Source organism: Rhodamnia argentea, chromosome 7 (assembly GCF_020921035.1).
Source record: "Rhodamnia argentea isolate NSW1041297 chromosome 7, ASM2092103v1, whole genome shotgun sequence".
Taxonomy (NCBI): Eukaryota; Viridiplantae; Streptophyta; class Magnoliopsida; order Myrtales; family Myrtaceae; genus Rhodamnia; species Rhodamnia argentea.
Genome location: NC_063156.1, coordinates 6,828,018 through 6,840,165, shown reverse-complemented (window position 1 = coordinate 6,840,165; position 12,148 = coordinate 6,828,018). Strand labels below are relative to the sequence as shown.

At 40.1% G+C, this 12,148-nt stretch overlaps 2 protein-coding genes across 3 annotated transcripts in view; both read right to left on the bottom strand.

The window, feature by feature from the left end:
• Nucleotides 1-12,148, bottom strand: part of LOC115746805 — a 959,385-nt gene that overhangs the window by 337,655 nt on the left and 609,582 nt on the right. The gene's annotated exons all lie outside the window — the stretch shown is intronic.
• On the bottom strand, nucleotides 2,578-9,519 carry LOC115746928 (shaggy-related protein kinase zeta). Of its 2 annotated transcripts, none has more exons than XM_048282099.1 (12): nucleotides 9,256-9,519; nucleotides 6,444-6,536; nucleotides 6,028-6,087; nucleotides 5,677-5,949; nucleotides 5,520-5,594; nucleotides 5,366-5,422; nucleotides 5,001-5,141; nucleotides 4,871-4,921; nucleotides 4,699-4,794; nucleotides 4,031-4,114; nucleotides 3,695-3,796; nucleotides 2,578-3,062 (listed from the first exon to the last, which is right to left on the bottom strand). In XM_048282099.1, exons 1-12 carry the CDS (start codon nucleotides 9,331-9,333, stop codon nucleotides 2,967-2,969), a joined length of 1,206 nt encoding a protein of 401 aa, XP_048138056.1. In that variant the 5' UTR covers nucleotides 9,334-9,519; the 3' UTR covers nucleotides 2,578-2,966. The 2 variants fall into 2 exon arrangements, with proteins under 2 accessions (XP_048138056.1, XP_048138057.1); XM_048282100.1 differs by lacking the exon at nucleotides 9,256-9,519 and adding an exon at nucleotides 8,965-9,196.

Sequence of the window (12,148 nt, the reverse complement as noted above, 5' to 3'; positions counted from 1 at the left end):
TGCATTTTACATTTGGTGCTCCTAGGATGAGGAAAGAACATATAATAATTTTCTATGCGATCTGCTCAAATACGTGCTTGGCTGTCATTTTGAAAATGAGTTTCCTTGGAATTCTCTCGATGTAATTCTTCATATCAATACACGATACACATGTTCTTCTAATCTGTTTTTCTCTTACTGGTCCAGGATTGCTCATTTTTCGATTTCTTGGCTTTCCTTAGTGTGCTTCAAATGTCCATCAAAGTATGTCCAAAGCTGCTGCAATAAACAAGGGGTTATCATATATAATTTGGATATATAACAAGGGATCATGAGATACAATTTGGACTTATCTTTTATCTGGTCTAGTCTAATGAAAATTACACTTATAACTTTGAGCAATTTTCTAATGTAAGGATCGGACATTGCCTTCTATTCGGTCTGCTATAGTGAAAATTATTAAATGGTCTGATAAAGAGGATAATTCCAGTGATTTTTCGTTAAAGCACACTCTTTGTCAATCTTTAAGCTCATGATAATCATTATTTCATGTTTTCTTAATATTGAGACTTTGAAAAATCATTACTAGTCGGTTACGATGCTGTCCTTTGCAGGAATTCGATTTCTTGGCTTTCCTTTTGAGTTTGGATCATGCAGCGTGGTTGGAGGTCTTTGATTAGTAAGCACTTAACCTTTAAATGGCCTTCTACAAGATATTGAGGGATGCTGTGGAGTATAAAGGGGCATAATATCTCAAGGTGATGAAGACCCAGTTATGAGTGAGGCCACCCTTTCAGTTAGTCTTGGAGGACCTAAAGGTTCTGGTCACATAGACAGGAGAGTCACTGAAGCACACGATATCCAATCCCAAAAGTTATTTGGAGGGGAATTACTGGTTTCAATCTTGAAGGTGTTCAGGAAAACCGATGAAAGACACTGCTCTGAATGATTTGCATTCTCTCTGCTGGAGCAGTTGTCAATAGTCCGATGCATTTGCTTGGGTATACCGCACGATAAGTGGAATCGATACTTATCGAGGAGTTCGAAAGTTAAGGTTGCCGTATAATTGGAGTCACTTATATGCATAAGAACAGTTATCATGTTCTCATTCAGTTGGCAAGCACCCATTCTTGGAAGCTCTAAAGCACTAGATGGTCAGATCATAGAATATGTGCACAGGGTCTATGTACATCTTCCAACTGCTCAGAAGCATTTGGATGGGAGATTAGAAATCCGCTGCACTAGCATTCAATACGGAGAAAAACATCCCGCGACTTGGCACTCTTCCGGCATTTTTTACATCCACAGTGGAGGCACACGCGAAAGGGATAGGATGTATAAGGTAAGAAATTGCAAAATGCATGCTTTTGTTTGTCATGTCCCATATGAAACTTTGTGTACATGCGGAACGAAAAGCGAGGCAACGAGACGGCATCGTAATACTATGCAAAGCAATTTAGTGGGTAACTCTTAATATCTCTGCTTTTTTGGGTGGTGAAGATGGTAAACAAAGATCCATCTCTATGTCAGCTGAAAGTTTGACAAGAGTACAAACCTGTGTGGTCTGCAAGGCTGCTTTTACTGCTCACTAGCCGTAGCGTAAGGCGCACTTTCATGATTAACTGGCGAATGATTGCGTCTTACCTTATGCTGTAAAATCTTTACTGTCCCGTGAATTTTTGGTGCATCAATGCAGTGTGAACATGTGTCGGAGTCAACATTGGCGGATGCAGGGAAAATTGCTTTGACACGTCTTTTCCCTGCTCTTTGAACTAATCAAGGGATTCCGGAAACAACCACCACCCCCGCGCCCCACCCCCCCCAAACCCAAAAAAAAATCAAGTGACGAAAATCCTACGAGTAAAACTATTTATGTTCGAGACTTCGTCTTGTCAAATTGGGTCTTGAGCCATGAAAACGAATGTTTATGCTAACATACTCATTACTTGAATAATCCGATTTTGAGAAGAATCGCCTTTGAGGTTTCACCTACTTGGTTTTGTTCTTGGAACCATTAAGTCGCGTGATGATTCACATATCATGTAAATGACAACTTTCGCTGGAGCTTTTAAAGATTGTTCACAATTGTTACAGATTTTTTTCTGATTCCTGACTGACAGCATTGCACATGCAAGATGGATCGTACAACTGAACCATTAACGATTATTTAGCACGGACAATACGCTCAGCTATCGTGCCTAGTGACCCACTTAAAGCTGAGTCAATTCTTCAACAGCAAAGGGTTGACTGAATTGCAGACGTACAGAGTTGGCAGAGTGGTCCGCGTTTTTATAACAAAGAGCAACTTCCCTCCTTAACGATCAATGCAGTAACTTCTTCAAATTATTGAATAACAGTAACAGAAAAGCCGGATGAATAATCACATTGACATATTCATCACTAACTTCAAATCTCCACTTAAGCTGCCTCGGCAGTCTGACTCGACATCTTTCCTTTGTAGTACCCATTTATCTAAACACATCCGCGGTCATCGGTCCTTTGGAATCACTCCGCGGATAATTTCCAGTGACACGATAAGAAATACAGCAACTTCAGCCTTTGAATCTAGCACAGCTGCTCATTGTCGCCATTTCTATATGACACCAACTAAATTCATTTAGAAAATTCAACCACGCTATTTGAATGGAGCTACATGGACTTCTCTGGTCTGAAGCCCTGCACAGCTCATAACATTGATTGCATTACACATTTAGACCACTAGCTTTCTATTCTTTCTTTTCCCTCTTTCACATCACAAGATTTACAACATAAGCACAATATTTTTAGCTGAAATGAAATACAGACACTAGCAATAGCTGTAAAGACAGTAAAAGGCACTAGAAAAGCTGTAAAGACGGTACATGTATACAACTTGCAGGGTGAGAAAAACTGCTGATTTTACCAGAATGCTCTCACAAAAGTTCTTGCGGTTTCGCCTGCGTCCCTTCCTTTGCTCTGGGTAAAATCAACTTAGCTTATCTTTCCATTTACATACCAACCGGATGAGGGACATTCAGGCCGTTCAATCGTCGCACATGCTCTGGTATTAGCCTGTTGACTAATTGAGGGGAAGCTCCAGCTAACTGTACATGGATTGGGAGCAAGCAAAAAGTCAGACAAAACAGGAGTATTTCTAAGCATAGACAATGTCAATTGAACTATTAAAAGAAAAAGAATATCAATGTGGAAGTTGGACAAACATGATAAAAAGAATAGTGTAAAGTACAGTCAATCTGGTTAGGTCAAGAAGTTAAACCCATAACCAGCTTATTCTTTGCTACATATTTTCAACAAAACCGATCAACCCACGAGCAGAATTGTTTTTATTTAATTTTCGAGTTTCCCCCCTTTTCATTTCAGACAATGGAATAGATCTAATACGAATTGCACCAAAGGTCAACTATCTGTCACACTGGTAAAAACAAGGTAGCTTTACTTGACTATTGTCACAAACAAACTGAACAAGGCACAAAAGGAAGGGAAATGAATTGAAAAAATAACAGCAGACACTTGAAAAAATCCTATGACCCAGTCAATCAAGTCGCTGCATTTGATTATCGTTGATTATCCAGAAAGTCCACATTGCTATTAAAACAAAATAATCCTTACATGTTGTGAGCTCACATTGCTATAAGAGCAAAATAATCCGTAGTTTCCACAGATACAATGACGAATTGTCTGAAGTTTGAACAAATCAATCCATCAGAAAACATACCTCTTGCTTGAAATTGAAAATGGGGGGCAAGGGGCGACCAGTCGGAAGGCGCGCATTGGGTTCACGAAGCTCATCAAAGAAGGGATGGGCACAAGCTTCTAGCTGAAATGAAATTGAATGAAAAAAGAACATTAGCCCCAAACAGGGAAGTGGTAGATGTTCAGGTAACTATATGATTACTTAGCTCCATATTACCTTGAGAGAGCAAAAGCATGCACACGTTGGATACTCATTTGTCAAAGTCCAATTGTTGACAATAAGTATGACCAACATATTCTCACACAAAAATATACACACAAAGATAATCAAAATTATGGAGCTAGTAGTTTAACTCACAGCAGTGCAGCGAAGTCTTGGTGAATACTGAAGAAGCCTTGAAGCAAGGTCAATCGCTTCAGGAGGCATCCGCTTGTGGAATATCTGGACCAAGAAATGTGTAAGCTTATTAACTACTGAAGCATGAAAAACCAAAGTACAAGATGGACTACTTAAAGTTTTTCAATATCACTAGCCATAACAGATATGAATAATTCAGCCAAGGTAAGGAGACTTCTCAACATAAAAAGGTGTCTGACACTCAAAACAGCAGTACCATTTGAATCTTGTGACAGAACACAGGAACCAAAGATGGACAAACAACGTAGGAGTGGCAATAATGCTGCCATATGGTTCCCACGGCAGTGAAAGGATCACCAAATATCACCCCTTATAATGCTATACAATAGACCATACCAACTTCGGCATTCATCTATTAGAATATGCTGCATATGTTGGCAGCATCAAATCTAATGATGACCTACAAAATTATGCCAAGCATGAGATGCTTGTGCTACTCTGGCACTCAGAGTTGGAAATGGAATAAGTCAGATAACTAATCGAAGAATTGAGGATGGGTATTTGTAAAAATTGTGCAAAGGCATCTTCTGCTCTGAACAAGTACTTAGAATCGTCTCTATTAACCAGCAAGGAAACACAATATTGGCATAAAACACCATTATAAATACCTTGTGCCAAGGATGAGCCTTGATTTGTGGAAATCTGAAGTCTGTATAATTAGGGTTCATGCATCGAACTTCTTCTCGTGTTGGAGTACCAAGAACCTACAAGAAGGTCCTTGATTAAACCCTTGGAACACGTGAATGGAGAAAACAATCAAAGCAGATAATGGGGATTCACCTTGATGATCTCTACAAGTTGGTCCACTGCATTTTCTCCTGGAAAGAGTGGCTACAAGAAAACTGGAATCATCAGAACTAACGAGCAGCAGATAAAGATGTTATCGGATCTACAAGCCAAAGTCACCAACCTGTCCCAGGAGAAGCTCTGCAAGAACACAACCAGCGGACCATATGTCGATAGATGTGGTATACTCTGTTGCACCAAATATAAGCTCTGGAGCGCGATAGTAGCGGGAGCATATGTAGGCTATGTTTGCTTCGCCATTGACCTGGTTAATATAGAAATGTGTAACAAAACAGAGGCAGATAATCTAGAAATGAAGAAGACGCAATTCAAACTCTGCCAGGAAAATTTAACGGTCACTCCGTGAGTAAGTTATCGAATATACTCAGATCCAGATCCAACGCAAGGGTAACTTTCGACCTCTATATTCCACTGTTCTCATTTATTGAAAGGAGATCAATGAAATAATAGGCAAAGATAAGAATGTACCAGAACTTTTGCACTACCAAAGTCACAAAGCTTGACCTGGTGAGTGAGAGGATTCACCTGCAGAACATATGCAGGCAAAAATCAGGAATGACAATTTCATTCAAGAAAAAAAGAACCTTCACTAAAAATTGAGGAAAGGGTGAAAGGCCCTCACCAAAATATTTTGTGGCTTTACATCCCTATGGCAAACCCCAGGCACGGAATGAATATATGCCAGCCCTTGGAAGATCTGCGAAATACATTCCATTTTTTAAGACGAGGACCGGAGGATACCAAGGACAAATATGAAAACGACAGAGCACTCTTCATACTTGATAGGTATATAACTTCACATATATCAGTGGCATCTGCTGATTCATACTCCTATAATGCTCCAGAACTTGGTAGAGACTCTCAGGGACATATTCCATAACCAAATTAAGGAAAAGCTCATCATTGTTTGTTGTAGAGAAGAAGCAGTGCCTCAGGGAAACCACATTTGGATGATCCATCACACGCATCAACTGCAGTTCACGATTTTTGTATCGTCTATCCTGCAGGACCTTCTTTATGGCAACTGTCTCTCCAGTCTCCAAGCATCGTGCCTGAGATGTACTTGCTTACCATATGTAATTTACGAAAGATAAAGATCTCAGGAATTGTCAAAAATCCAAATGATATACCTGAAACACGACTCCAAAAGATCCATTGCCTATAATGCGCTCTGCCATATAGCTGAGGGTCTGGGAACAGTTATAGCATTATTCAGTTGGGTGTTGAATTCAGGAAAACAAAACAGAAGCTAACAAAATCTGCAATCACTTCTAGAACCCAGAATTCAAGTCTTCAAATTTAAACTCTTAGATTCCATACAGGTAGTAATTCATAACTAACAGTTCTATTTACTTTTGGGTTTGTTAGAATTGCTCAAAGTGCAGTACCATCATGACACAGAAAAAGCATAAGCTGGATCTGTCAAATACAACCACATTTAATAGTTGTTCATCACTGATGCAATGATTAGCATTGGTTCTTTCTGTAAGTTCCATACGTGAAATTTCTTAAAACTTAGAAAATCGCAGAACAAGTGCTTCCTCACCTGCTTGGGTTCACCATTTTTTCCGCCAATGGTGGTTGATATGATGTGACCTGTTACAGCATTCTTACTCTCGTAAACAGCTGGTGACACTTCCTGAAATTATGCAAAAGCATCAGGTTAAAACTCACAATACAGATGCTACTAGTCTGCAACCAACTGTACTCCTAGTTAGTTAACCACTTCATGTTAGGTGCTTAAGGTCATGGAAGGGGACCAGGAACAGCAATGGGTACACCTCTTGTCATGAAAGTGGCATGTGAGAGATAGAGGCTTAGTTGATCAGCTAAAGAGATTGCAGAAAGGTCAGAAGCAATCCTTCAGCGTATTCTCTATGTACATGAAAGCAACAGTTTTTTTACCTTGATTTATTTCGAGATCACCTACTAAATACATCAATTGACTACTTTCAACCAAAGTCTACAAGGATGCAGCATCCAAGTTATTATCTGTGGGATTCACTCTTAACGGTACGATAATGTGGCAGAGGCACCAAGATCACATGCATAAAGGAGAAAATTGACCCCTTAGCTTGTGTAGCAATTTTCATGCCTACACGTAACTAACACCAGCTTATGAAAGCAACGGTTCTTTTACCTTGATTTATTTCGAGATCACCTCCTAAGTACATCAATTAACTACTTTCAACCAAAGTCTATGAGGATGTGGAATCCAAGTTATTATCTGTGGGATTCACTCTAACTGTACAATAATGTGGCGGAGGCACCAAGATCACATGCATAAAGGAGAAAATTGACCCCTTAGCTTGTGTCGCAATTTTCATGCCTACACGTGACTAACACCAACTTTGCAAGATACCTTAAGCTTCAATTTGGGATGACCACGAGAATGCACAAAATAAACACAAACCGTCCATGCCACCAGCTTGATTTTGAAACCAATCATTTCGCTTAATCTTTGTCAGTTGCTTCATTAACCCGAAAAGCATGGCACTAAAATATGACTGTATCCAGGGAAACGCATGCATGTTTGACACCAAAAACACACGGTCTATTGCCACGATTGCATTCAGAAACATCGGGGGAATTGCCAGCTTGCAATACACTGCTACACGTAACCCGCTTCTTTCTCTTTTGCATGCAGGAAGGTAGTTCAAACTTACCATAAAATCCACACACGGCCTTTGAACATTAATGCCAAACACAGACACATCAAAAGAAAAATAACAATACACCATCGATGCACAAAATAAACAAAACTATCGGTGCCACCAGTTTGATTTTGAAACCTAACATTGCTTAACCAGTTCCCCTAATCTTTGTCAGTTGCATCATTAACCCAAAAAGTATGGGACTAAAATATGACTATCCAGAAAAACACTTACATGTATGAACCAAAAACAGGGGGTCTATTGCCAAGATTGCATTCAGAAACATCGGGGGAATAGCCAGCTTGCAATACAGCGCTACACGTAACCCACGGATTTCTCATTTTGCATGCAGAAAGGCAGTTCAAACTTACCATAAAATCCACACACAGCCTTTGAACATTAATGCCAAACACCGACACGTCAAAAGAAAAATAACAACACGCCATCAATGCACAAAATTAACACAAACCATCGATGCCACCAGTTTGATTTTGAAACTAATCATTGCTTAATCATTTCCCTTAATCTATGTCAGTTGCTTCATTACCCCAAAAGTATGGCACTAAAACATGACTATATCTAGTGAAACGCATGCATGTATGACACCAAAAACACGGGGTTCTATTGCCACGATTGCATTCAGAAACGTCGGGGGAGTCGCCAGCTTGCAATACAGTGCTACACATAACCCGCATATTTCTCATTTTGCATGCAGAAAGGCAGTTCAAAATTACCATAAAATCCACACACAGACTTTGAAATTAATGCCAAACACTGACGCGTAAAAAGGACAATAACAATACACCGAACTAATCCCCACACAGATGGATGCACCACCATGAACAGAGCGTCAAGCATGTAAGGATAAGGAAAGCCAAAGTTCAAAGAAAGCAAGATCTATGCACGGGAGAAGCAAGGTATTAGGATACCATAGGGAACAAGGAAGCATCGGAAACTAGTACAAGGTCGCTCCATTTACACAACAACAGAAAAAAAAGTGATATGATAAGAGAGAATCAAAGCACATTGACATCAGGAAGCAACCCTGCATAAGAGTGGTGAGAGAAGGAAAAGAACGCCAAAAAAGGGAAATCTAAATTATTTCAGCTGAATCTTTCAAGTTGCAAATCACAATTACAACACCTAAAAGACTAGCATACCTAAATAAAGGAAATTAATCCCGAGGATCTGTCTGAGTACTCTCAAAGACAACGACACGCTTCACCAAAGCCTACCACAGCGAATTCCCAATCTACCCGTCTGTCTGATTTTAGCAAAGGAAATTTTACAGAGCTCCAAAAGCACTCCTTTCCGTGCCGCCGCTCCAAACTACTTAGAAACTTACCAGGAACTACACGAAAGAATCAACCTGGGATCAAAAAGAAGCAGAACCCGGAGATACCGGCACTGTACCGCTCGTTAAAGGGAATTATTGCTAACGACCACAAAGAGGAACAAACAAAGAGTCGGGGGAAACGACCACCGGAGCCACAAAACCTCGAGGACAGCCGCGGCCGCAAACCAGCTCCAGCGAGCCAGCTCCGATCTCGACATGGGAAGAGCAACAAATCGCGCGGACGCGAAGATCGCTCGAAATTGGCACCACAGCGCAGCTTCGGAGCTGGATCGCTGAAGATCCAAGCATCCACACACAGAGCACAGAGAGAGAGAGAGGGAGAGAGAGAAGAGAAGAGTAGAGTAGACCTTATCGGTGTCGGGAGGAGCTTGAGCTGGCGGCGGCGGTTGGTGGTGGTGGTGAGGCCCCAAGGGAAGAGAGGCCATGTGGACTTCACACTCACTCTCTCTCTCCTCTCTCTCTCTCAATGTCACTGTTCTTCGATCTCCCCCGTCTCTCTCTCCTCCTCACCATCAAACTGCGTTTCTCTCTCCTCGGTCTGGTCCTCCTCCTCCTCCTCCCCCCTCCCCTGTGTCGAAATTAAGAGATAGAGAGAGAGAGAAAGAGAAGCAGCTAAAAGAGAGACTGGTAGAGAGAGAGAGGGGGGGTGTCGGAGAGTGTTAGACCCACGCGAGGCGAAGGAGAGTGCAGGGCACGCTCCAATCAGTGCCCTCAATCAATGCGGTCTCTTGTGTCTCCCTCCCTTTTTTTTTTTTGGTTGCCGAAAGATAAGAGCTGAAACGGGGTGGGCTCGAGTCCACGCTGTTCGATTTTGGACCTTAATGACCGCCAGCTTTCTTTATGGTCCTCTCCCTGTTTTATTTTTGTTTTTAATTTTAATTTTAAATCCACTTACATATGTATATATATAATAGAGAAATTAAGTGTTGAATTGTAGATACAAGGCACAATCGATATGACCCAAGTCTTGAAATTAAGTTTAAAGTCATGTTTAGATGTTAAGGAATGTTATCGTATAAGAATGAAGCATAGTTAAAAAAAGACGTGGATTAACGAGAGATCTAATTAAGAAACACATGTAACGCATCATAGCGATATCATGGGTGAAAAATGGAAAAAAATGAATCGATTTAAGTGTCTCGCCGGATCAGATAAAATAAGTTCGAATGGATTTTACAATTTGATTTTTTTTTTTTAAGATTGGATGCGGTTTTCTAATTCGTGATCTTGCGTATACGGAATGAATGGGAAATCGAAGATAAACCGTATTAAATATAACTGTAAAACATAACGAGTAACGGATCAAGAATTCCGGGGATCGAGAATCTATTTCGGTTATCCAACGAAATCGAAAAAAGATCAAAAGAGTACAGTTAAAAGTTTTTTAAGTTAGTTAGCGCCATCTTTAGATGCATTTTAGAAAGTCTGGTGCTTTTTTCATACACCTAAAGCTAATTCAACGTACTGATTTTTCTTTTAATACGTAAAATTCATGAAATTTCATCAATGCAAGCACCTCTAGCCTATACCTATAAAAACCCCAAAAAGATGTTTAGTCAATTTGCTTGCGTTTAATATTGAGATGACCGATCGAGTTGATTAAGACTTTGCTCTCAAGTGGTTTGAAGCTGCCTTGGTTGCAAAATCCAATTTTCGCAGGCTGCTTCTCGATCTCCGAATCAAAATAACGCCCAGTTTTAACCGTGGCATAAGTTCGGGCTGGCCAAGCGTAGAGATCACTCGGTTTCGATTGACTTGAGGTGGAAAAAAGAATATACATACAAAGGTAAAAAAATAAAAAAAATAAAAGAGATGGCCATCCTCTTGATGGTTGTTGGGCTTGGACCAGTCCCATGAACTTTAGGGAGGCTGGGCCTGACCCAGCAGTTGGAACCACAAGCCCGAATCTTAATGGATCGATTCGAAGATTTGGAGCACTCTAGAAAGATTACAAGTTTTCTTGGAGAAACAAAGTGTTAGGGACAACATTCATGGAAGATAATTCCACCCATCTGGTTCCGCTTTCTAAAAAGTGAAAAAAATCAATTTTCCCGTCAAAACCTAAAATATTACTCCAATTTCGAAAAGTTACGGAAAAAAATTACGCATGGTATATGGTGAAAATTCTAGCAAGGACGGAGCAAGGGGCCCAATGGGCCTTGGCCCCCAAACATCCGTCGGCTCTTTATTAATACAGAGGCCCAACTAGCGAATGTTTTGAAAATTCAAAAGAAAATTTTACTTTTTGATCCCCAAATCTTCTTGTTTTTTTTTTTTTTTTGGTCATAAGGACGACTCTACTGTCCTTCATGTTCTAAGCCTCTTGCTATGTACCTGTCTTCAAAGTCGGATGCTGTGAATAATATCTTCCAAAACAACTATCTTGGCACTTTTTCTTCCGCAATGCCATTGTTTAGGAAAAGAGATCGAGAGAATCATTATAGTTTGGTCAAGTTAATAAAGAAGATGCGAATTTAATAAAAATACAAGAGAAATGGTCAATTGAATGCAGGTGAAAGAATTGCTTGAATGGTTTCTACTATCTACTTGTTCTAACGTTGTTGAAATGACCTGCTATTACTTCCACTTTAAGGAGTTTATTTGTTGGTTTTGAGCTCTGCATATTCCAATATAATATGCCCAAAATGTGTTCAGGAAGGGCTAACATTCAACTCTCAGCTTTACCGATGCCAGTTGGGTGGATAAGCAAGGTACAGGCTTATTGTCTCTATGAAAGGGCTACGTACGTACGTACGTACATAATGAGTCATTTGCGGGTCCCCCTTCTGCTTAGTGTCATCATTTTAGGCTATCTTACACATGTTTTGTAAGACTTGCTTCATTGATTTTTGTACTACATTGGACAACTCTTCGGCCTTTCATGTTCTAAGCGTCTTACTGTTGATCTGTCTTCAAAGTCAGATGCTGGGAGTAATTTCTCCTAGATCAACCATCAAAGGATTTATTAAATATATCGGTATTCGTAACAGGATACAACTGAATTAGTTTCGGACAACTGATAGCATTTTCTCTCTTGGCACTTTTTCTACCATGATGCCATTGTTTAGGAAAAGAGATCGAGAGAATCATGAGAGTCCAGCCAAGTTAATTAATAAGACGAGGATAAGTTAAAGATCAACAAGATGGCCGAATTAATGCGGGTGGAAGAATTGCTTGAATGGTTTCTACTATCTACTTGTTCTAACGTTCTTGAAATAACATGCTATTACTTCCACTTTT

Excerpts from the sequence above, each read along its gene's own strand:
- LOC115746928 (XM_048282099.1), bottom strand. The coding sequence starts at position 9,333 with ATGGCCTCTCTTCCCTTGGGGCCTCACCACCACCACCAACCGCCGCCG. Across the intron at positions 5,595-5,676 it reads TGAAGTTATATACCTATCAA|ATCTTCCAAGGGCTGGCATA; the intron begins GTATGAAGAGTG and ends TGTATTTCGCAG. Across the intron at positions 4,115-4,698 it reads AGGCTCATCCTTGGCACAAG|ATATTCCACAAGCGGATGCC; the intron begins GTATTTATAATG and ends TTCTTGGTCCAG.